The sequence below is a fragment of the Pelophylax lessonae genome, assembly GCF_965119305.1.
Source record: "Pelophylax lessonae genome assembly, chromosome: 11".
NCBI classification, from domain to species: domain Eukaryota; kingdom Metazoa; phylum Chordata; class Amphibia; order Anura; family Ranidae; genus Pelophylax; species Pelophylax lessonae.
In genome coordinates, this window is record NC_138778.1 from 87,700,005 (window position 1) to 87,726,716 (window position 26,712).

Below are 26,712 nucleotides of genomic sequence, written 5' to 3' on the forward strand. Positions count from 1 at the left end.
AGTGGCCTAAAGGTCTGCTGCAGAAAAAATGAATATATTGTTTAATTTTATCAGTGTCTAAAACTTATCGAGCGGCATTTGGATTTCTAAATCTTTAGACCACATCTGCTTGGATGTTTGCAATAATATTTATTTGACAAATGAGTTCCACCTAGGCTTAAGTTTATAAAAGATGGAGACTGGCAGGGGACCCTGCAGACTTCCTTATAATTGAGAAAATTAATGCCAGGAATAAGACTTGCTCTGAAATGTTCATGTCGGAACATTTCCTACAGGGAGCCTATATTTTTGCTTAACCTGATTTCTTTGTAGCAAATGTCTTGCGTGGGTTTTTTTTTTTTTTTTTGGAGTAACCCTTGTTTGCCAAAGAGCTCTGAGAATGATGTGGTCATGTCAGGAGGACAATCTTTTATTTATTCTGGTTATGTCAGATGTTAATAAATTTTATTTGTGATGTGTGAGTGCCCCATTTCCTTTTTTTTTATTCTAGTAGATGGTGCTACAGGGTTGGGTGTGTACATTTTGGGTTTGGGCAGCAGGTTTCCCTTTTTCTATTAGAACCATGGCATTTGTGGCCCTGGAGGTGCCACATGTTGGAAGCCCAAGCTCTGCTTTTTACCCCCTCCTGAAATGGTTCTCTAGGGATTCTGGTCATTGGTATCTTGCACTCACAGTACTGTAGATCAATTTAATATAGCACTCGCAGAACTGTAGATCAATTTTAATATAGAAAAGAAGCTGTGCAAGAAAATGAAGACAATTTGCAACAGTAACATGATTGGTTGTGGGGAGATGCACTTTTGGGCAAGAATCCAGTCCAGAGAAGTACAACCTGATGTGTATGTCCCTCAGCATTCCTTCATAGCTTCAATGGGAAGTGAAAACTCTGAGCTGTCTCGAAGTTTATACTCAACAGTTGCACCATAATTTGTATCCTGTACTAATGTTTGGCATTGTTTTGCAATATGGAAACTCTTGCACAAAATAAAAATTGCACCTGTTAAGGGTCGTTTCAAATGGGCACCATCAGTTCAGCCAAATGGGTGTAACAAAATGTTCCTGAAGGCAAATTCATTTAAATTGTTGCAGACTTCTAGAGTCATGTTTGAGCAAGCACTTGGAACTAGCCAGTCGACTGTCCTGTGGGGAGGCTCTGCAGAGGAGGAATCTACTGGGTTAGTAGAAGGAAAGAGGCTATAGATACCATCCCACTGCTCTGCTACCAGAGTTTTCACCTTTGCAACCTACAAGTACCTGCTACCACAACCAAAATGTTGTCCACAGATTCAACAGTTACATTTTCTACAGCAAACAAGCATGTATTGGGTAACTGTGAATGCAAGGTGGTTACTTCATTTCCTATCTTTCTTTAGGATAGCTTTAAATCTTCTACTCACTACCCTGTCTATTCCCAAAATTCCACACATCTGTACACAGTACCTTGGTATAGCCAGAGGGTCTGGTTGGTGAATTCTGTGGGTCAACAGAAGGCAGATTGAGACCAGAGTCCCCTGATCTGTGTCTTGCACCAGTGTGGGATTCTCGTTAAAACTCTGGCTTACACCCCCCCCCCCCAAAAAAAAACCCCATGCATGTCAGTGGTTTCCCTTAACTTGTCACCCTGAAGAAGTTCTTTCTTTCGTTCACTGGGAAGTCTGGCTCACAGATGGAGCTGCTGGTGCTCCCTCTTTCAGGAGGGGGGTCCTACAGTGGTCAGAAACGTGTTTATGTAGGTATATGCTATTTTTGCTGCCACTTGAAGGAGTGCAATGCGGAGTCTGCCAAATTGGCAAACTTCTGTGAGCCTGGATTGTTGGGTCCTTCAGGTAATTTCAAAAATCTTTATTCAGTTCTTCCTTTAACTACTAAGAGTTGGTGTACAGGTGCCTTACCACACCCATGAAATTTTCAATTTGACTAACTATGTAAGAGTCTGCAGCAACTGTTTTTGCGTTCCCCCCCTTCTTCGCAAGTGGTACTATCCACATTTTTTCAAATATGTCCTCGGATTCTAAACTTGGTCATATGGCTTGCATACATTGGGGTTTCTCTATGCCCAAAGGAACGGAGACTGATCTTGCTGCTGGAGATTGACCTTTCCAAACTTATGCTGGCAGGAACTTTCCTGTTTACCCAGTGTGCTACAGCCTGCCTCTGCATTGTGCTCTGGAAACCCAGGCAAGCCATAGGATCATGGTCATTTTCTGTTGCAGTGCTTCCTGAAGTTGATTGATGTCAGCACAGACCATCTGGAAGGTTTTGGAAGGGAGGTTGAATTCATTAATAGGGTAGTCTTTGTACTCTAGCTCAACTTGGCAGTACCAGAACCACTTCTAGTGGAGACAGGTGGAGCCTCCTCTCTTCCTGCAGACCCTTCTAGAATCTGCTGTGCCTGGATATTTGTCTCATGCAAGTCGCAAAACCGGTGTCCTGTCGAATAATGCCTCCCATCAAAAATGCATTCGACGAACTGTGCATGCTCAGTAAATGTTGTCACTCCAGCTGAGATCAGCTGGTGCGACGACACAGCCAAGTGAAGTTTGTTGGCTGCATTATCTGACGAGACAGAGCATGGAGGGACTAAAATCTAATGTCAGATTCTGCCTAGCTCTCTGCGCATGTGTGCAACGGAAATCTATTCTTTCTGGGCGGATTCTTATTTGAGTCTTGTAGGAAAATGGTGGGAATATTGTCTGATTACTGAACACACAGCTCTGACCGGGGCACTCTGGCGGGGACACAGGCTGGATGATGAGGCACAGGTGGGCATGGATGAGGCAGGGGTGGTGCCGATCGGTGTGTACAGCGTGCGAGAGCAGAACCCGACATGGCAGCGGTTTGACAAATGATCGCTCTGTCATTGGATGGAGCGATCACTTGGTAAAGGGCCACTGTCATTGGCACTTTACCACAATCCGTGGGAAGCGCTATTCTGGGAGGATGTCCCTGTATGTCCTCCCAAAATAGGCTGACTGTGCTGTAGCAATCATTGGGCTATGCCCCAGGTGGCAACTAGTTAATCCCCATAGTCTTTAGCTATCTGATGGGTAATGCAAAGCCCCACTTCATTGGTACTATGTTCCGCAGTATTTGGCCGAAGTTGATAACCATGCCAGTCTCTGAGCATTAGGCATTGCCCCCAAAAAATGTGTGTGGCTACTGGAGGTCCTCTAGTATAAGGTTGCCAAGTATGGTGCCATGAATACCCGCCTCCCCCGCCCCATGGTTTGGGCCCTACATTTATAGTAGCTTGGCCTGCTATGTTAATCTATGGCAGGGTCTTAAACTCATTTGGGGTCCAAGCTGTAGCTCCTCAAATTTCCAGACTGAGGGGCCCATATTTGGCCCAGAGGTAGTGGGGACCTTCCTTTACTACCCCAAACATTTTGGTTTGTTAGCCCAAAATTTCCTGGTCAACTTTTTAGGGCTCCTTGAGTGTGCCCCCCCCCCCCTGGCCGTACGACACAGCTGGGAGTGCTGGATACCATAGGAATCCCTTGACTATTCTGCTGTGGTCAGCTAAAATCTACCCCAATGCAGGTTCCTGTGAAAATTATGAAGCATTGGCCCAAACAAATGTATGCGCCCATAAAGTATCTCTGGGCCAAACTTTGTGCCCCTGGGCACTGGTTTGGCTACCCCAGGGCCCTACATTTAGGCTAGCCTGGCCCACTATGTTTAATCTATGGTTCAGCTGCGATTGGGAATTTGAGGAGCCACAGGTTGGGCCTTGAATGAGTCCAGGGGCCTAAATTTGGCTCAGAGGTAGGGGAGGGCTTTACCACCCCTACAATTTTGCGGTTGCTAGCCTGAAATTTTATAGTTGCATAGTTACATAGTAGGTGAGGTTGAATAAAGACAATAGTCCATCCAGTTCAACCTGTGTAGGTGTGTGGCTGTAATCTCGCATACCTCTGAATGTTCTGATCCTTGAGATGCACGTCCAATAGTCTTTTGAAAGCCACCATACTACCTGCAGAAACCACCTCTTGTGGTAGAGAATTCCACAATCTTGTAACCCTAACAGTAAAGAAACCCCCACGTTGCCTGAGGTTAAAACGCTTCTCCTCTAATCGCATTGTATGCCCCCGAGTCCTCATGCAATCCCTTCGACTAAACAGCTTTTTTTCTAAGCTGAGATCCCCATTGAGATATTTAAAAATTGCTATCATGTCCCCCCTCAGTCGTCTCTTCTCCAGGGAGAATAAATCAAGTGATTGTAGACGCTCTTCATAATCAAGGTCCTCCAATCCCCTAATTAGTTTAGTTGCCCTTCTCTGGACTTTCTCCAGCTCCAACACATCCCTTCTGAGGACTTGCGACCAGAACTGGACAGAATACTCCAGATGTGGTCGGACCAGAGTTTTATAAAGTGGAAGGATTATAGTCTTATCTCTGGAATACATCCCTTTCTTTATGCATGCTAATATTCTGCTAGCTCTGGCAGCTGCCGCTTGACATTGCATGCTGTTGCCTAGTCTATCATCAATCAAGACTCCCCGATCTTTCTCCATTTTTTTTTTGGATTCCCCCAAGGGTTCCCCTCCTAACGTGTATTGTGCTTTTATGTTTCTAGTCCCCAAGTGCAAAACCTTACACTTCTCTACGTTAAACCTCATTTGCCAAGTCGTTGCCCACTCCATTATTTTGTCCAGGTCATCCTGTAGGATATCTGCTTCATGCTGTGTGGTTATTGCCCAGCCCAATTTTGTGTCATCTGCAAAAACTGCTATTGAACTACTATAAAAAAGTGGATTTTTCTGCGCTAATTCAATTAATATTATGCAAAATTAGTATTATAAAGTGAAGCTGCTGCACAAAGGAATCACAGAAAAAAACCCAAACAGATATTAAACAAAATTGTGCTGCGCTAAAGTATAGTGAATATTGAAATCACCAAAAATGCAAAAATGTTCACGTGGTGTGTGTGTGTGTATATAAAGGAGGATGACCTGAAATTAATCAGTGATCCTTAATGTGTTATTCCTATAAATATAAATTAATAATCACGTATCATAAATCATCCAGTGCAAAATACATAAAGACAAAGGTGCAGAAGGATATTTTAAATCCCAGTTAGATCCCAATAGAGTCCATACATAAAAACATAGGGGAAATTCCAAGAGGGTCTGCCACAGAGTCCCAGAAAGTGCATCCACCGGTGTGCGAATCACCCAAAGAAATCAAATGGCTACTTACCAGAGGGAGTTGGTCTCTCAAGCTAATGAGTAGACCACAGAAAGCTTGTGTATAATGCCAAAGATGGCCACAGGATGTCTCCTTTACAGGCTCAATAGCGATATCCACATAATGGGAAACAAGTTATGACAGGGACATAGTGTAACTCCGTATAAAAATCATTTATTATCAGTAAAAGGCAGATAAAACACTCTCACATTTAAAATGTAAATTCAAGGCATCTAGCGGTTATATATTGCCAAGCTGGGAACGAACATCTCCCACGCTGTTGGTGTCTATGGTAGCTGGCTTGTTGGGGGCGTGGTCACGTCTGGGTCACCTGACCGGTTTCGTCACACGCTTGACGTCATCAGGGGTGTGACCATCAGACGTGACTCCACGCCTATATACCCCGTATTCATGAGGCGGGCGGAGCCGCGCATGTCTCACGAACATCCATATGGGAGGGTGGAAGTGAGCACCCAGAATGGCCTCTTGTAAGGGCGGAAATACATCACATAGGTGAGGGCGGAAGTGAGCACTCATCACGATGTGTGAGGGCGGAAATGATGTAAAAGATAGTAGGAAGAACCTCCAGCATCTCTAGGGCTATTTAATCCATTACAATCTATTTAATGCATTTGAGGGGCATCAAACGATTTACCGATTTGATATTTGTATGTCTATAGGATGGCATATATAGTGAATTACATAAGATATATGTGACTAAATTAATAGTATATTAAAAGTGATAATAAAAAAAATCCAATATAAATTAAATTGTGTACGCCATCTAGTGGATAAAATTAATTATGCAAACCAGTGAATAAGATTTTTAAAGTGAATATAAGAAAACAATCGAGGTGCTTAATCCCGATCCCATATAAATACAAATGGTATCTAAAGTGAAATTGGAAAAATAGCCTGGAGATGTTCGTTCCATACATCAATCATATTATCAACAATGTATTTCATATCATAATATAACCACACATTATATCACATAAAATTATTTTAAAAATTACATAAAATATACAGATAAGAACAAAAACACCAAAAAGTCATTGTAGCTGTTATTGATAAAACTGTTTACGTCCCATTCGACATTCAAGCCGAATGGCACGTAAGATTTAAGACAGTATATCCATCGTGTTTCAGCCCGTGAAATTTCCCTCTTAGCATTGGAACCTCTCCAATGGGGTGTATATTTGTCTATTGCTGTGAAAAAGGTATGTTTAGGGAACTACTGACCGCGACCTCAATGTTGTTTATGAATAAATTGAACAAGGTTGGACCCAGGACTGAGCCGTGGGGGACCCCGCTTACTACCTCAGACCAGTCTGAGTATGCGCTGTTTATTACCACCCTATGGACATGCCCTTTTAGCCAGTTCCGTATCCAAAAGCAAACCCTGCTGTCGATACCTGCAGACCTTATTTTATAAATTAAGCGCTTATGGGGAACTGTATCAAATGGTCAACTTTTTAGGGGGTTGCTTAGGAGTATGTGGCCCACGGGAGTACTGCAGAGGGGGTTGGTGAGTACTGCAGGGATCTCTGGACTGTTAGCTATTTAACAATATTTGTAGAGCGGGGCTCCTGTGTCCTGTGGTGGTCGGACAAATTCCACCCCCAGTGCAGGTCCCCATGAAAATTAAGCATTGGTCCCAAAAAATGTTTGTGGCCCCCTGGGGGTCCTCTAGTAACCCTGTACCAAGTTAGGTGGCCCTGGGCAACATTGTTCTGCTAGCGCAGGGCCCTACATTTTAGGATATCTTGGCCTAGCCTTAATATATGGTGCAGTAGGGAATTTTGAGGGGCCACAGCTTGGGCCCCCAAACATGTCCAGGGGCTCAAGGTGTTGGAACCTGGACTCTTTTGGGGCCTGAGCTGTGGCCCCTCAAATTTCCAACTGCGACGAGCCATAAATTAAAGTACCATTGGATATTTCAAAATATGGAGATTATGGTACCCAGCAGTCCCTGCTCCACTGTACTACCTGAGGGCCACACACTCCCAAGAGGCCCCTGAAAAATTTGACCAGAATATCAGGCTAGCTACTGCAACATTTTAAGAGTGGTAAAGGAAAATCTCCCCTACCTCTGTGCCAAATATGGGCCTCTGGACTTGTTTGGTGCTCGAGCTGGGGCCCTGCAACTGTGCCCACTTGAAGATTGCCATACAGAATCAAGCTGACTTAAATTATGGGCCTTGTGGTACCTGAACCCTGGTGGCTAGGGTGCTCAACCTTGGCTCAGATACTAGGATACCCAGGGGTTGATGCTTAATTTTTACAGGGACCTGCATAGGGGTAGGTTTTTCTAACCACTATGGAATACAGGAACTGCAGAGCCCCGCTCTGCAGGTACTGTTGAATAGCTAAGAGTTCAGGGATTCCTGCGTTATCAGCACTCCTTGCTCCACGGTACGGGCTGAGGGCCACAAACTCTCAAGTGGCCTTGGAAATAGTTGACCAGGGAATTTTGGGCTAGGGCCTCCAAAAAGTTTGGTAAAGGAAAACCTCCCCTACCGCCGTGCCAAATGTGGCCTCCCAGACACATTTGGGGCCCGAGTTGCAGTCCTTCAAATGTCCGGACTACGCCCGTGCCAAAGTAACATAGCATGTCGAGCTACTATAAATTGAGGGCGCTGAGGTACCCAAACCATGGGGATTAAGGGCACCATACTTGGCAAACTAATACTAGAGGACTTCTCGGAACCACACAAATGTTTTTGTGGCCTATGCTTAATTTTTATATGGGCTGCCATGGGGATTGACTTTGGCCAAATACTGCAGAATGTAGGTAATGCAAAGCCCCACTTCAGAGAACGAAAACTATGGGGATTAATATTGTACCCAGCACTCCCTGGGTTGTGGTATTGACTAGCAGCCATATGCTCCAAAATGACCCTATAAAAATTTGACAAAGGATATTTTGGGCCAATGACCCCAACATTTTTGGGATGGTAATAGTAAACCTTCCTGCCAAATTTGAACCCCCCCCCCCCCTGGACATGTTCAGGGCCCGAGCTGTGGCCCAGCAACTGTGCCCACTCCAAGCTTGCCATACTGCACCAAGCTGACCTAACCCTGGGACGAGGGGCACCACATTTGGCACAGGGATACTAGAGGCACTCAGAGGTAGACTACCCCCTATCTCTGTGCCAAATTTGGGATCCTGGCCCTTAAAGTTTGCCTACTGTGACTGCCCCAATAGTAAGACGATGGGCCTTCCCCACTCCTCTAACTGCTTATTCTGCCCCCCCACTGACAGATCCCCCATCTTAATGCTACAGCCGCCAGGGATAAGCACTAACCATTTGGCATGCAAGGGCTGTGTTCCCTGCCATCATTTAGCCTGTGCCCCTTTACATCCAGTGTCCCAGTGAGTGCCCCTTTACATCCAGTGTCCCCGTCAGTCCTTTACATCAGAGTCCCGGTCAGAGCGCCCTTTTATGAGCCACAGTCAGAGCTGTGTGTTCTGTAATCAATATTCCTGCCATTTTCCTATAAGCATAATTCCCCCAATAAGAATAGATTTCCATAACGCACATGCGCAGATAGAGTGCAGAGGGACTAGAATCTAATGTCAGATTCTGCCTCGATCTCTCATCGGATAATGCAGTTTGTCGGATGCAATTTTCAACGGGAGGCATTCAACAGAACACTGGCTCTTTGTGTTTCGATATACCTTGGGTGTCATGTGTTCATCAGATTGTCCTTGTTTATTTTCTAAGACTATGCTTGACCCAGTATGGTTGCAAAATTTAAAGCAAAGATTAAAAACCAATGATAGGGAGGGAACTGTTGCTGGGGTGGGGGGTGTGTGCAGAAAAGAAAATGTACACAGATATGAACTGTTGGTATCACTCACTGCCCCCCCCCCCCCCAGATAGGCATGTAATAAGATTACAAGACAGTAGCTCCCTGAAGGCTTGTACACAGTTGACGAAAATCGGACGAAATATCCTCCCCTTTCTTGCTCTCATGCTCACATTGCTCAGCAGTCATAACCGTTTTTAGTTAACTGTGCATAATGTTCACGAAATTTCTTGTGTTTTTTTTTTTTTGGGACATTTGTTCCTAGACTTCCGGGTCGTCAGCAACTTCAGATCATGCGTGGTCTTTCGTATCTGATTTTTCGCAGATGTACTGCATACACATTAAACGAAAATTGGTCGTTTGGGGACGGACAATAAAAATTTTGGTGTTTGTCCCTCCCGTTTTTTTTTTTTTTTTTTTTTTTTTTTGAAAATGTCGGCATTGGCTGCTGAAAGTTGTGTACACACTAGCCGAAAATTGTACGATTTTACCTCGGACGGGAATTTTCGGCAGATTTTCTACTTAAGGCTCTGTTCACTCTGAGTGACCCTTCCTTCCCTCAATTCCAAATTGTGGACTGCTTGTGCAATGGCATTACTTAATAACACTACAATTATCGCATTCCATTCGCAATGTGTGTTGCTCGTTGCGCAAACAGAAGCTTATTTTGAGCGACATTGATGCAATTTGCCAAGCAGCATTTAGTAACGGCATCGTACAAGTGTCCTGTGATTTTCCACAGTTTTGGAATCTGTGGAAATTCCAGGTGTGAACGGAGCCTAAAGTAACAAAGGTGATTGAATTGGACTCTGCTGAACTAAAGACCAGGCAAGCGTGCCCACTTTCACTTAGCGTAAGTCCAATCTGATTTATCGGTCACTTGCTCTCATAACTGACTCTTGGCATTCCTTTTAGTTTGCAAATGGCAGCTGCAGTTGCTAAATGGAGAGGGTGTCCCAGATCAAATGACACAAAGGGTCTGGTCTGAGAGGTCAATAGGTGTGTTATTTTTATTATATTCCAGTAGGCATACCCTTATTGGCAACTGATCCAGATCTCTTATTTACAATTCTTGACTTATTAATTGAACCAAATCCAAATTATGCCTCTTTAATTGTAGAGACTAGGGATAATCGAACTTTTGAAAAGTTCGGTTCGGCCAGAACATCCGAACATCCCGAAAGTTCGGCCCGGATTTCAGAACCCCATTGAAATCAATGGGGCCCGAACTTCGGTAATCAAAAAACACCATTTTTAAGCCCTAAAACCCAATAAATGCCCCTAAAAAGTCCCTAGGGTTCTGGGTCATGCCCCATTAACTATTAATCACACAAAAAAAAGTTCTTAAAAATTGTCATTTTTGATAAAGCCAATTATTGAAGAAAAAAAAAGAGATTTTTTTGACTTTGGATTTAGTATCTGGGGGTCTAAAAAGTGTACATGTGAAGTTTCAGCTCTGTAGCATGTCCAGAACCATGAAAAAAAAAAGATAGTTTTTCAGTAGAACAGGGATGTGGGACCCTCCTTTTACACCTATATGATCTTCTTTTTTTTTTTCTGGTTCTGGGCATGCTACAGAGCTGAAACTTCACAGGTACACCTTTTAGACCCCCCAGACACAAAATGACACAAAAAAAGTTCTTAAAAATTGTCATTTTTGATAAAAAAAAAAGCCAATTATTGAAAAATTAAAAAAAAGATTTATTTTAATATATATATATATATATATATATATATATATATATAGAACTGTTCGCCGGCGAACAGTTCCCGGCGAACTTAGCATGTTCGCGTTCGCCGCTGCCGGCGAACATATGCGATGTTCGGTCCGCCCCCCATAAGACATCATTGAGGCAAACTTTGACCCTGAACTTTACAGTCAGCAGACACATTTCCAGCCAATCAGCGTACCTCCCTCCCACACCCTCCCACCTCCTATAAATAAGCAAGGGCAGCATCCATCTTAGATCATTCTGAAGCAGTGTGTGTAGTGAGAATAGGGAGAGAGCTGCTGCTGCTGCTGCTGCTGTTAAGCTAGGGACAGTTAGTCAGTGTTCCTGGTCTTGCAGTGTTCTTGGTCCACTACTGCTGTAATATCAGCACCCCAAAAAGCCCTTCTAAGGGCTGGTATTTGTGTTTTTTTTTTTTTTTTTTAATATATATATATATATATATATATATATATATATATATATATATATATATATACCTAGCGTCCCCAAAAGCCCTTTTAAGGGCTGGTAATTGAGTTGTTTCTTCATATATATATATATATATCTATATCTATCTAGTGTCCCCAAAAGCCCTTTTAAGGGCTGGTAATTGAGGATTTTTTTATTTATATATATATACATATATATATATATATATATAGTGTCCCCAAAAGCCCTTTCAAGGGCTGGTAAGGTAATAGATTTTTTTCTTTATATATATATATATCTATTGTACACTGCAGTTGCCTGCCCGCTGTGTGTGAGAGGCCACAGACCTACCACAGACTGTACTGTGTGCACACCACACTCATTTCGGGTGGCACAGGCACAGTACCTGGCATTTTAAAAAATATTTTTTTTTTCTCTGTCATAATTGCAGTGAGTGCTGTGTCAGGTCCACAGAGTGCACTGTACCCACTGCAGTGCACTGCCCACCACTGATATATATACGTTGGCACAGCATCTTGTTGCAATAAATTGAAAAAAAAAATATTTTTTATTATTGCAGTTGCCTGGGCTGCCAGTGACTGTCAGGTCCACAGAGTGTACTGTGCCCACTGCAGTGCCACTGTGTGCCCACCCACCACTGATATATAAGGTGGCACAGCAGCTTGCAAAGTAAAAAAAAAATATATATTTTTTTAAATTGCAGTTGCCTGGGTGCCAGTGACTGCTGTCAGGTCCACAGAGAGTGTACTGTGCCACTGCCCACCCACCACTGATATATAAGGTGGCACAGCAGCTTGCAAAGTAAAAAAAATATATATATTTTTTTAAATTGCAGTTGCCTGGGTGCCAGTGACTGCTGTCAGGTCCACAGAGAGTGTACTGTGCCACTGCCCACCCACCCACCACTGATATATAAGGTGGCACAGCAGCTTGCAAAGTAAAAAATATATATATATTTTTTTAAATTGCAGTTGCCTGGGTGCCAGTGACTGCTGTCAGGTCCACAGAGAGTGTACTGTGCCACTGCCCACCCACCACTGATATATAAGGTGGCACAGCAGCTTGCAAAGTAAAAAAATATATATATATTTTTTAAATTGCAGTTGTCTGGGTGCCAGTGACTGCTGTCAGGTCCACAGAGAGTGTACTGTGCCACTGCCCACCCACCACTGATATATAAGGTGGCACAGCAGCTTGCAAAGTAAAAAAAAATATATATATTTTTTAAATTGCAGTTGCCTGGGTGCCAGTGACTGCTGTCAGGTCCACAGAGAGTGTACTGTGCCACTGCCCACCCACCACTGATATATAAGGTGGCACAGCAGCTTGCACTCATAGTACAACAGTAACAACACATTAAAAAAAAATGACAGGCAGAGGCAGGCCACCCCGCAAGGGCCGTCGTGGTCGTGGTGCTGTGATTTCCTTAGGCCCTAGAATAATGCCCAGTGTTCAGAGGCCACCACAGACCCTGAACTCAAAAAATTCTGAGGCCATAGTTGACTGGCTTACACAGGACACCCAATCGTCTACAGCTTCCGCTCGGAACCCTAATGCACCATCCTCCTCCAGCTCAGCTTCGGGCACCTCTCAATTTACCACTCGCCAGCCCGCCGGCACCACCACCAACACTAGCACCACAGCCGCTTCACTTGATCCGTCAGAGGAGTTATTTTCACATCAGTTTGAAGAAATAAGTGATGCGCAACTATTAGTGCCAGAGGATGTAGATAACGGGGATATGTCTCAGTCAGGCAGCATTATACACATGGACGTACATTGTGATGATGATGATGTTGTACTTGCTGCTGCTGCCTTTGCTGAGTTGTCAAGTGAAGCGGCTGATGATGACGATGTGTCTGTGGATGTCACCTGGGTGCCTGCTCGAAGAGCAGAAGAAGAGGGGGAAAGTTCAGATGGGGAGACAGAGAGGAGGAGGAGACGAGTTGGAAGCAGGGGGAGGAGGTCATCGCAAGGAGCTAGTGGCGCAGTCAGACAGCATGTAGATTCGGCACCCGGGGTCAGCCAGACAGCACGCCAATCAACGCAAGCTGTTGCCACCACCAGAATGCCGTCCTTGCAAAGCTCAGCAGTGTGGCATTTTTTTTGTGTGTCTGCCTCTGATATCAGCGATGCCATTTGTAACCTGTGCCAAAAGAAACTGAGTCGTGGGAAGTCCAACACCCACCTAGGTACAACTGCTTTGCGAAGGCACATGATCTCACATCACAAACGCCTATGGGATCAACACATGAGTAAAAGCAGCACACAAACTGAAAGCCACCATCCTCCTCCTGGTCCAGCATCTTCAGCCACGTCAACCACTGCTGTCCTCCATGCCCCCTATCAACAACCCGCCCCTCCGCCTCTCACCTTCAGCAGTTCCTGCTCGTCACCTGCCCACAGTCAGGTGTCTGTGAAGGAAATGTTTGAGCGCAAAAAGCCAATCTCGCAGAGTCACCCCCTTGCCCGGCGTCTGACAGCTGGCTTGTCGGAACTCTTAGCCCGCCAGCTTTTACCATACAAGCTGGTGGAGTCTGAGGCCTTCAAAAAATTTGTCGCTATTGGGACACCGCAGTGGAAGGTACCCGGCCGAAATTATTTTTCACAAAAGGCAATCCCCAACCTGTACTCTATTGTGGAAAAAGAAATCATGTCACGTCTGGCACACAGTGTTGGGGCAAGGGTCCATCTGACCACTGATAGCTGGTCTGCAAAGCACGGTCAGGGCAGGTATATAACGTACACTGCGCATTGGGTAAACCTGCTGGCGGCTGCCAAGCATGGAATGCGTGGCTCTGCTGCAGAGGAGTTGGTGACACCGCCACGACTTGCAGGCAGGCCTGCTGCCACCTCCTCTACTCCTCCTACTCCATCCTCTTTGCTAACCTCCTCGGCTGAGTCCTCTTCTGCTGTTGCGTCTTGCTCCACACCAACTGCACCCCCCCAGCTCCCCAGGGGCTATTCCACATGCATGGATACGACAGTGTCACGCTGTCTTGGGGTTGACTTGCCTGAAAGCAGAGAGTCACACCGGACCAGCACTACTGTCCGCCCTGAATGCACAGGTGGATCAGTGGCTGACCCCGCACCAACTGGAGATCGGCAAAGTGGTGTGTGACAACGGGAGCAATTTGTTGGCGGCATTGAATTTGGGCAAGTTGACACATGTGCCGTGCATGGCACATGTGTTGAATCTGATTGTGCAACGTTTTGTGCAGAAGTACCCAGGCTTACAGGACGTCCTCAAGCAGGCCAGGAAGGTGTGTGGCCATTTCAGGCGTTCCTACACGGCCATGGCGCACTTTGCAGATATTCAGCGGCGAAACAACATGCCAGTGAGGCGCTTGATTTGCGACAGCCCGACACGTTGGAATTCAACACTGCTAATGTTCGACCGCCTGCTCCAACAAGAAAAAGCGGTCAACGAGTATTTGTATGACCGGGGTGCTAGGACAGCCTCTGCGGAGCTGGGTATTTTTTTGCCACGCTACTGGACGCTCATGCGCAATGCCTGTAGGCTCATGCGTCCTTTTGAGGAGGTGACAAACCTAGTGAGTCGCACTGAAGGCACCATCAGCGACATCATCCCATATGTTTTTTTCCTGGAGCGTGCCCTGCGAAGAGTGCTGGATCAGGCCGTAGATGAGCGTGAAGAGGAAGAGGAAGAGTTGTGGTCACCATCACCACCACCAGAAACAGCCTTACCATCGATTGCTGGACCTGCGGCAACACTGGAAGAGGAGTGTGAGGAAGAGGAGTCAGAGGAGGAATGTGGCTTTGAGGAGGAGGAACACCAACCACAGCAGGCATCCCAGGGTGCTCGTTGTCACCTATCTGGTACCCGTGGTGTTGTACGTGGCTGGGGGGAAGAACACACCTTCAATGACATCAGTGAGGACGAGGAATTGGACATGAGTAGCTCGGCATCCAACCTTGTGCAAATGGGGTCTTTCATGCTGTCATGCCTGTTGAGAGACCCTCGTATAAAAAGGCTGAAGGAGAACGACCTGTACTGGGTGGCCACGCTACTAGACCCCCGGTATAAGCAGAAAGTCTGTGACATGTTACCCAATTACCGGCAGTCGCAAAGGATGCAGCAGCTACAAAATAAGTTAAAAACTATGCTCTACACAGCGTATAAGGGTGATGTCACAGAACAACGGGAATCCAACAGGGGAAGAGGTGAAAGTAATCCTCCTCCTACCACCACAACCACGCCGGCAAGGACAGGACGCTTTACAGACGTCTTGTTGATGGAGGACATGCGGAGCTTTTTTAGTCCTATGCATCGCCACAGCCCTTCGGGGTCCACCCTCAGAGAACGACTCGACCGACAGGTAGCAGACTACCTTGCCTTAACTGCAGATATCGACACTCTGAGGAGCGATGAACCCCTTGACTACTGGGTGTGCAGGCTTGACCTGTGGCCTGAGCTATCCCAGTTTGCCATTGAACTTCTGGCCTGCCCCGCTTCAAGTGTGCTGTCAGAAAGGACCTTCAGCGCAGCAGGAGGTATTGTCACTGAGAAGAGAAGTCGCCTAGGTCAAAAAAGTCTTGATTACCTCACGTTTATTAAGATGAATGAGGCATGGATCCCGAAGGGACTGACAGTGGGGGATGCATTTGACTAAAAAAGGCCTGGTGATGACTGAGATGCCTTGGCCTAAAAATGGTCCACACGCTGCTGTATATAATCATTCTCTGCATGCCGGATGACTTACGTGACGTCTCCGCCACCAACTACGGTTCAAGCAGCAATGTTTTAGTGCACTTTCTGCCTTAAAACCTCAATTTTTCAGGCCGCTGCTACAGCAGCGGCTGCAACAATACCTACTTTTTCATGCATGTGTACATGCCTAATTTTTCTGGCCTCTGGTGCTACACTGTGGCTGCAAAAAAACAAAAAACAAAAAAAAAGGCACATACATGTGTCAATTCCCCTTCGTGATCGTTACCTTGTCGTGGTGAAGGGGCTTGCGTATCACAATGAAGCGATCACCTCTAGGATTGTGTTGGCACACCCCAGATGATAAGGTCGTTGCTTCATTGTGTACAGACCAAAAGCGATCCGCAGGATAATTTTTCATAAAAAAAAACATTCATTTTCTTTCATTCTTTCTGCGGAGCTGGGTATTTTTTGGCCGCGTTACTGAATGCTCATGAACAATGGCTGTAGGCTCATGCGTCCTTTTGCGGAGATGACAACCCTGGTGGTCAGTCGAACCCAAGGCAACATCATCGACCTCATCCCATATGCATTTTTTCTGGAGCGTGCCCTGCGAAGAGTACTGGATCAGGCTGTAGATGAGCATGAAGAGGAAGAGTTGTGGTCCTCATCACCACCAGAAGCAGCCTTGTCGTTGTCAATTGCTGGACCTGTGGCAACGCAGAGAGAGGAGTCTGAAGAAGAGAAGTCAGAGGAGGAAGGTGGCTTTGAGGAGGTGGAATACCAGCCACAGCAGGCGTCCCAGGGGGCTTGTTCTCACCTTTCGGGGACCCTTGGTGTTGTATGTGGCTGGGTGGAGGAAGAGACCTTCAATGATGTCAGTGAGGACAAGGAACGGGACATGGCTAGCTTGGTATCCAACCTTGTGCAAATTGGGAGTTTGCGGTTGTGCAAATGGACTGACTGACTGTTAAACGGGGAGTTTGGTCTGTCAGAGTTTGGTCTGTCACTGTGAAGCGGGCAACGGGCGTAACCCTTACACTACTTGACCGATAAAACATCATACCTGATCGTATTCACACACTGGATGTTTTAGTGCTGGTTTACACTGCCGCTACCACTAAAGTAGCGTCGCTTCCAGTGCGACTTTGGCGCGACTTAGCGCGACTTTGGCGCGACCTCATCGCGAGGTGACTTTTTATTTGGCCAATCACAATATCATGTTTTGTTACCGTCACCTAATTTCCTTTTCCTGTTTTTTGTTTTACATATTTCCCCATGTGTGCAGTGTTGTCTGTGTCATAGCTCAACTGATAGGCATGTTTGCCTTGGCATATCATATTTCAGCTTGCCAGAAAGAAAAAAAGACAGCTGGAAAGACACTGCATTAGTTTTCTACTAAAAATCATAAGAAAAATGCTGTTTTTTTTGGGTTGTGGACATACTACAGAGCTGAAACTTGACAGGTACACTTTTTAGACCCCCGAGACACTAAATACAAAAAATGACATGCCTGCCTAAAAAAATGCCCGATAAATGCCTGCAAGAGAAAAAGACAGCCGCAGAGAAGCCGTATTCCTGAAAATATAAGAAAAATGCTGTTTTTTAGGGGTTCTGGACATGCTACAGATCTGAAACTTGACAGGTACACTTTTGTGACCCCCCAGACACTAAATACAAAAAATGACATGCCTGCCTAAAAAAATGCCCGATAAATGCCTGCAAGAGAAAAAGACAGCCGCAGAGAAGCCGTATTCCTGAAAATATAAGAAAAATGCTGTTTTTTAGGGGTTCTGGACATGCTACAGAGCTGAAACTTGACAGGTACACTTTTGTGACCCCCCAGACACTAAATACAAAAAATGACATGCCTGCCTAAAAAAATGCCCGATAAATGCCTGCAAGAGAAAAAGACAGCCGCAGAGAAGCCGTATTCCTGAAAATATAAGAAAAATGCTGTTTTTTAGGGGTTCTGGACATGCTACAGATCTGAAACTTGACAGGTACACTTTTGTGACCCCCCAGACACTAAATACAAAAAATGACATGCCTGCCTAAAAAAATGCCCGATAAATGCCTGCAAGAGAAAAAGACAGCCGCAGAGAAGCCGTATTCCTGAAAATATAAGAAAAATGCTGTTTTTTAGGGGTTCTGGACATGCTACAGAGCTGAAACTTGACAGGTACACTTTTGTGACCCCCCAGACACTAAATACAAAAAATGACATGCCTGCCTAAAAAAATGCCCGATAAATGCCTGCAAGAGAAAAAGACAGCCGCAGAGAAGCCGTATTCCTGAAAATATAAGAAAAATGCTGTTTTTTAGGGGTTCTGGACATGCTACAGAGCTGAAACTTGACAGGTACACTTTTGTGACCCCCCAGACACTAAATACAAAAAATGACATGCCTGCCTAAAAAAATGCCCGATAAATGCCTGCAAGAGAAAAAGACAGCCGCAGAGAAGCCGTATTCCTGAAAATATAAGAAAAATGCTGTTTTTTAGGGGTTCTGGACATGCTACAGATCTGAAACTTGACAGGTACACTTTTGTGACCCCCCAGACACTAAATACAAAAAATGACATGCCTGCCTAAAAAAATGCCCGATAAATGCCTGCAAGAGAAAAAGACAGCCGCAGAGAAGCCGTATTCCTGAAAATATAAGAAAAATGCTGTTTTTTAGGGGTTCTGGACATGCTACAGAGCTGAAACTTGACAGGTACACTTTTGTGACCCCCCAGACACTAAATACAAAAAATGACATGCCTGCCTAAAAAAATGCCCGATAAATGCCTGCAAGAGAAAAAGACAGCCGCAGAGAAGCCGTATTCCTGAAAATATAAGAAAAATGCTGTTTTTTAGGGGTTCTGGACATGCTACAGATCTGAAACTTGACAGGTACACTTTTGTGACCCCCCAGACACTAAATACAAAAAATGACATGCCTGCCTAAAAAAATGCCCGATAAATGCCTGCAAGAGAAAAAGACAGCCGCAGAGAAGCCGTATTCCTGAAAATATAAGAAAAATGCTGTTTTTTAGGGGTTCTGGACATGCTACAGAGCTGAAACTTGACAGGTACACTTTTTAGACCCCCCAGACACTAAATACAAAAAATGACATGCCTGCCTAAAAAAATGCCCGATAAATGCCTGCAAGAGAAAAAGCCAGCCGCAGAGAAGCCGTATTCCTGAAAATATAAGAAAAATGCTGTTTTTTAGGGGTTCTGGACATGCTACAGAGCTGAAACTTGACAGGTACACTTTTTAGACCCCCCCAGACACTAAATACAAAAAATGACATGCCTGCCTAAAAAAATGCCCGCTAAATGCCTGCAAGAGAAAAAGCCAGCCGCAGAGAAGCCATATTCCTGAAAATATAAGAAAAATGCTGTTTTTTAGGGGTTCTGGACATGCTACAGAGCTGAAACTTCACAGGTACACTTTTTAGACCCCCCAGATGCTAAATCCAAAGAGATTTTTTATTTTTATTTTTTTTTAATTTTTCCAATAATTGGCTCTCTATCAAAAAATTATAATTTTTAAGAACTTTTTTTTGCGTGATCCCTCTCCGGCATGCCACAGTCCAGGTGTTAGTCCCCTTGAAACAACTTTTCCATCACTATTGTGGCCAGAAAGAGTCCCTGTGTGTTTTAAAATTCGCCTGCCTATTGAAGTCTATGGCGGTTCGCCCGGTTCGCCGGTTCGCGAACATTTGCCGATGTTCGCGTTCGCCGTTCGCGAACCGCGAATTTTAGGTTCGCGACATCACTATATATATTTATATATACACACACACCTAGACATATATAGGTGTGATAGTAGCAGAAATACATGCTTGCGCTAATCAAATCATTTACAGTAATATATTTCTGCTACTATCACACCTATATATATGGCTAGGTGTCTATATACATATAATTATGTGTGTATATATACCACTATACACAAGTTCAGATGTTTTTCCTGACTGCAAAGAACCCAAAAAAATGCCTGCTTTGAAACCGGCAAGGTGTGAAAACCGAGGAGAGAAGCTAACCCCCTGAGCTGAAAGTTTTCTAATACAAACAATCCTTTTTTTATGGTTCTGGACATGCTACAGAGCTGAAACTTCACAGGTACACCTTTTAGACCCCCCAGATATGAAATCACACAAAAAAAGTTCTTAAAAATTGTCATTTTTGATAAAAAAGCCAATTATTGAAAAATTAAAAAAAAGAGATTTTTTGATTTTTGGATTTCGTATCTGGGGGGTCTAAAAAGTGTACATGTGAAGTTTCAGCTCTGTAGCATGTCCAGAACCATAAAAAAAAAAGATAGTTTGTATTAGAAAACTTTCAGCTCAGGGGGTTAGCTTCTCTCCTCGGTTTTCACACCTTGCCGGTTTCAAAGCAGGCATTTTTTTGGGTTCTTTGCAGTCAGGAAAAACATCTGAACTTGTGTATAGTGTATAGTGGTACTGTGCACAAGTTCTGATGTTTTGCCTGCCTCCAAAAACTCCCAAAAAATGCCAGCAAAAACACACCTGGGCATTTTTTTTTTTTTTTTTTTTTTTACGCTAGCGTTTTTTTGGGCATTTTTTGGGGTTCTTTTGAGGCAGGCAAAACATCTGAACTTGTGTATAGTGGTATATATACACACATAATTATATGTATATAGACACCTAGCCATATATAGGTGTGATAGTAGCAGAAATATATTACTGTAAATGATTTCATTAGCGCAAGCATATATTTCTGCTACTATCACACCTATATATGTCTAGGGGTATATATACAGACATATATGTGTATATATACCCCCTATACACATGTTCAGATGTCATGTCTGACATCAAACATGTCCTCAAAAAAGCACTGGCAGTGGCAGCCCCTGCAGCATAAAAAATGCTTGGCTGGTGAGAAGCCATATGCCTGTGCCGAAGCAACTATAGCGGTCACCCTGCTATGGAGGGGTTTTGTCACCCTTCCATAGCAGTCACTGTCAGTTAACCCTACACTACACTACGGTCCCCTGACACTTCATACTTTCCCTACAGAAACTAAATTTTTGAAGCTAACTTAAGTGTAAAGGAGCATTCTAACTACACTAGATATCCCTTTCCTCACACTAAAAATAGCTAAATGACACTTTGTAACACATTAGAACAGAACAGCATTCCACTATCTTCCATGTCCCGTACAAGAATGCTAGGAATTTGGCGGGGGCGATCTTATATACTGGGGTGCGTATTCACTAATGATTGGTCTAGGGACCCCCTAGTCACTCCAATCACATTCCTAGCATTCTCCTGCCCCCTCAATTGGCTTTTGCTAATGGTTCTGGTCCAATCACGGGCTTTTAAAGCCCATTTCCTGAAGCATTGCATTTTGGTCGGTTCTGGTTGCTGAATTCCGAACTTTTTGGGCAAAAAGTTCTAAATTTGGCCGAACCTTGAACACCCAATGTTCGGGCCGAACCGATGGTGGACCCGAACCGTTCGATCATCCCTAGTAGAGACCAAATATGGATATTATGTACATATTACTTAAGGGAAAATTATTTTATGTTGGACACTGTCGCATAGCCATGTTTGGTGTCTGATTGGCATCTTTCCATGTGTAAGCACTTTTTACGAAAAGGAACTCTATTACAGAAGAAATTGTAGCCACCTTGCTCCAAGCAGAGGTGACTTGTACAATTTTTAGTTCTGACAGGTGGTAGTCTGTCTAGTCCTTTTCTTGTAGTATATCTAACTAAATGGTGGGAGGAAGGAATCCTGATGGGAGACCTACGTTTGGACACATAGCTGTTCCCACAACCTTAATGGAGTATATGCACAAAAAAAGAGGACATTACAGGTACCACATATTTATATAAAAAAAAATCAATATTTTACAAGTGTTCAAAAATAACATTTAAAAAGACCACAATATTGCAAGTAAACAATACAAGAACTTCAAGTTTGGGGTGAGGGAATGCTTGCTGTGACTGATGCATTTCACGGGTGTACACTAGAGATGGACGAACATCGGCCGGGGCGGTTCCCGAACGTCAGCTGCGAAAAGTCCACGAACCGCAAATTCGCGGTGGGCCCCATTTACTTTAATGGGAGGCGAACTTTAAAAACCTTTGGGTCATATTTGCAGCGACAAGACGTACTAGCTGTGCACAAATAGTCCCAGCACATGGACAATGTCATAACAGAAGTATTGCAATTGAAGTTGCCCTAAATTATTATTTTTCTTTTTAACGTATATATATATATATATATATATATATATATATATATATATATATATTTTTTTTTTTTTTCATAAATCAGCCAGAACTGACAGCAGCCGGTAAATACATGTCTAATACATATAGGGTCCATTCACACATCTGTAAAATGGGTCCGCATCCATAACACAATTTAGCAGAACCTTTACAGACCCATTGTTTTTTTTATTTCCAGTCTGAAAAATTAGGAATTCACAGGATAAAGAAGTGTTGCCATTCCAGGCCCCAAAAATTGGCCCACATGCGTTTACCTGACAGCTAAGAACGTAGTATTCTGTGGCTGAAGGTACATTGGGCATTCACAGGATACAGAAGTAAGTGTCGGCCAGTATTGGCCCCAAAAATTAGCCCACATGGGTTTACCTGTAACCTGACAGCTAAGAATGCTGTATTCTGTGGCTGAAGGTACATTAGGCATTCACATGATACAGAAGTAAGTGTCGGCCATAAAAGGCCCCAAAAATTAGCCCACATGCATTTACCTGACAGCTAAGAACGTAGTATTCTGTGGCTGAAGGTACATTAGGCATTCACACAGGATACAGAAGTACAGTAAGTGTCGGCCTGTATAGGCCCCAAAAGTTAGCCCACATGGGTTTAACTGACAGCTAAGAACGTAGTATTCTGTGGCTGAAGGTACATTAGGCATTCACATGATACAGAAGTGTCAGCCATAAAAGGCCCCAAAAATTAGCCCACATGCGTTTACCTGACAGCTAAGAACATAGCCTTCCATGGCTGAAGGTACATTAGGCATTAACACAGGATACAGAAGTAAGTGTCGGTCTGTATAGGCCCCAAAAATTAGCCCACGTGGGTTTAACTGACTGCTACGAATGTAGTGTATTTGATGGCTAGAGGTACATTAGGCATTCACAGTATACAGAAGTAGGTGTCGCCCTGTATAGGCCCCCAAAATTAGCCCACATTGGTTTAACTGACAGCTAAGAATGTAGTGTATTTGATGGCTAGAGGTACATTAGGCATTCACACAGGATACAGAAGTGTCGGGCCAGTATTGGCCCCAAAAAATAGCCCACATGGGTTTACCTGACAGCTAAGAATGCTGTATTCTGTGGCTGAAGGTACATTAGGCATTCACATAATACAGAAGTGTCAGCCATAAAAGGCCCCAAAAATTGGCCCACATGCATTTACCTGACAGCTAAGAACGTAGTATTCTGTGGCTGAAGGTACATTAGTGTCAGGGCTCCAGTGGTAGAAGAGGGTCTCTAGGACCCAGCATCAGTCAGGACACCAATGGCAGGAGAAGGGCTCTAGGACCCAGCATCTCAGCCAACACATCACATGGGCCTTTATAAGGAAGTGTGCCAGTGATTGAAGTTGCTGATTGATCTTAAGCTTGTACCGTGTTCCTGTAATCCTTGTTCCTGAAAGTTCTGTTACCAACCTGGCTTGTCCTTGCTATTCTGCTTGTCTCCTGACCCGAACTCCGGCTTGTCTTTGGATATTCTCTCCTGTTACCTGTGTCTGATCTCGGCTTCCCTATCTGACCTTGCCTGCTCTGGTATCCTGGCTCTGAACTCTGGCTTGAACTGACTTTCCATTGCCTTAGTACAAACATAGACCTGCCACCTCTCACACCAGGTACGTGATAATTAGGCATTCACACAGGATACAGAAGTAAGTGTCGGCCAGTATAGGCCCCAAAAATTAGCCCACATGGGTTTATCTGACAGCTAAGAACATAGTGTATTTGATGGCTAGAGGTACATTAGGCATTCACAGTATACAGAAGTAAGTATCGGCCTGTATAGGGCCCAAAAATTAGCCCACATGGGTTTAACTGACAGCAAAGAACGTAGTGTATTTGATGGCTAGAGGTACATTAGGCATTCACGGTGTACAGACGTAAGTGTCGGCCTGTATAGGCCCCAAAAATTAGCCCACATGGGTTTACCTGACAGCTAAGAATGTAGTATTTGATGGCTGGAGGTACATTAGGCATTCACAAAGGATACAGAAGTAAGTGTCGGCCTGTATAGGCCCCAAAAATTAGCCATTCAATGGACATGAAATGCCTTTAATGCCGCTGTATGTAGCGAAGCCAAGAACCAGGAATTGCTGTTGGTGGATGGCGGTCTGGCGGATATTTTTGGCCTGGCATGAGGAATTTCAATGAAACATGGTCTACGGGTCACATGTGTTGAATACCTCAGAGATCCATGCCTCATTTTTTTTAAATGTGAGGTAGTCTACACTGTCATGAGCTAGGCGAGTGCGCTTATCGGTCACGATCCCCCCTGCTGCGCTGAACATCCTTTCAGACAGGACACTGGATGGGGGGCAAGCCAACAGTTCCATTGCAAATTGTGCAAGCTCTGGCCAGAGGTCAAGCCTGCCCACCCAGTAGTCCAGGGGTTCATCACTCTCCAGAGCGTCCACATCGGCCGCTAACCCGATGTAGTCGGACACCTTTTTTTACACTCCAACATTTGGGCCACAGAAGCCTGCCTTTTTCCAGAACAATGTGACGACAGCATCATGGAAGGTGGAGTGGAGGACAAATGTGAGGCTATAGAAGAAATGGAAGAGGCTGGACGGTGAGAGCCTGGAGTGTGGCTTTGTGGGCTCTGACAGCCCAGTGATGGGATTTCAGGTGCCTTCTTAAGGCGTTTGTCCCTAGGTGAGTGTTGGGCTTACCGCAACTTATGCGTTGACTTCAAAGGCTGCAGATGGCAACACTGTTGTCAGCAACGAACACATTAAAAAAAGCCCACATTGCGGAGCCATGTGCCGGCGTCCTGGGAGTGCCAGATGTGACTGTACATGGATGATGCCTCGCTCCCAATACATTTGCAGTCTGCTTTGTACCTCTTGTGCAATGCAAATTCTGCCTGCCTCTCCTCCCTATCTGCCGGTCCGTCAGTCTGCCAGTTCTACAAATAATTGGCCAGTAACTGTTGTCATTGTGTGTAGCACAGTTAACACAGCAAAAGAGTCCAAATTTTTGCAGGACTAAAATACAATCTTAGAAAATTATACTGTTCAATAACACCCCACTTCAATATGTGGTATTGGGGGGGGGGGGGGGGCACTGGTCTATCACACCAGTTGTTCAAAAATTGGCCAGTGAATTTGGCACTGTGTGTACCAGACTTAACTCAGCAAAAGAGGCAATATTGTTGCAGGACACAAATACACTTGTAAAAGTATACTCAGATAACACCCCGCTTCAATCTGTGGTATTGAGGGGCCACAGGTTTATTACAACAGTTCTACAAAGAATTGGCCAGTAACTGTTGTCACTTTGTTTTTAAATAGCCTTTTTTTTTCTTTATCTTTCTTTCCTTCAGGCTACTAATTAAGGGGAGTGGTTAATTGGTCACAGGTTCTTCAGGTGCTATTTTAAATTTTTGCTGGACTCCTTTCTGAGCTTAGCAGATTTGCTGTTTGGAAGCTGAAGAGTGGGAAATTTGAGTGGAGCGTTTATAAAAGGTTTTGATTTTGACTGCTGGTGACTGTTTTAAGGGGCTCTTTCCTTGCAGTTTTTTGGGCTTTTTCCCCCTTTTTTTTCTGTCACTTTTTTTTTTTTCTTTTTTTCTTCTATCTTTCTTTCCTTCCTTCAGGCGACTAATTAAGGGGTTAATTGGTCACAGGTGCTTCAGGTGCTATTTACATTTCGGCTGGACTCATTTGAGCTTGCTCATCCTTTAGCTGGTGGTCACCTTTTTGCTTGCTGGAACTCTGACCTAGTGGAAATTGACTAGTGGTGAGTTAAAACCAGAGTTCAAAACAGGAGATTTGAACAGGAGTCTTCAGACCTGTAAGTAACATCTGCCATTTTCTGTTAGTTTTATTATTATTGTAATTGGGAAAATGTGTGCTAGCAAGATTGAAGGTTTTGTGCAGTGCACAGTGTGCCGCATGTATACAATAATGGAGCAACCACTCCAGGATGGATACCGCTGCGACAGATGTGAGCAGGTTGTCCTTCTGGAAACTCGCATTAGAGATCAGGAGGAGCAAAATTGCAACACTGGGCAGAACTGACAACCTTGAAGGGGGTCCTCTGCTAACTGAGCAGGTGGCTACTAGTGGGGTAAATGGGGAGGGTGGAGGGGTAATGCCTCGTACACACGCACCAATTGTCGGCCGACCGATCGGCCGTCTTTTGTCCAGTGCTGTTGTGTTGTGTTGGTTGATGGTTGAAATGTGCTCTAGACTTACACTTGACTTTTGTTGGCCGACTGAAAATGACGTCACTACGTTCAACGCATGTTCGACGCACGTCCGCCACTACAAAAGAGGAAGTGAGTGTTTGGCAGTGACTCTTCTGGGCATCTCACGCTGATTTCGGTAGCATTTGTTTGGTTGATGACATTTCGCTATTTTCCAAAACATCGTTCGAGAATTTATTATGGAGACAGAGGATTCGACTTTTGCTGTAGTTGGTCTTGGAGTTTTGGCTCTGAGGTGAGTTATGAGCAAGAGGAAGAAGAAGCGGACCTCCTGGATGCAAAATTGGTTGCTTAACCGTGATCAATTTTCCCACATGTCTTTGCTGAGGGAGCTCCAGGAAAATAATCCTGATGACTTCAGGAATTATTTGAGGATGACGGATCCCATCTTTCACCGTCTTCTTGCCCTGGTGTCCCCCT

At 44.5% G+C, this 26,712-nt stretch overlaps 1 protein-coding gene across 1 annotated transcript in view; it reads left to right on the forward strand.

The window, feature by feature from the left end:
• Positions 1-26,712, forward strand: part of LOC309567384 (P43 5S RNA-binding protein-like) — a gene marked incomplete at both ends in the record, with an annotated part of 130,500 nt that overhangs the window by 96,407 nt on the left and 7,381 nt on the right. The window contains 2 exon segments of the mRNA XM_082272791.1: positions 2-12; positions 1,090-1,175. Of these exon segments, the coding sequence (XP_082128917.1) occupies positions 2-12; positions 1,090-1,175 (97 nt within the window).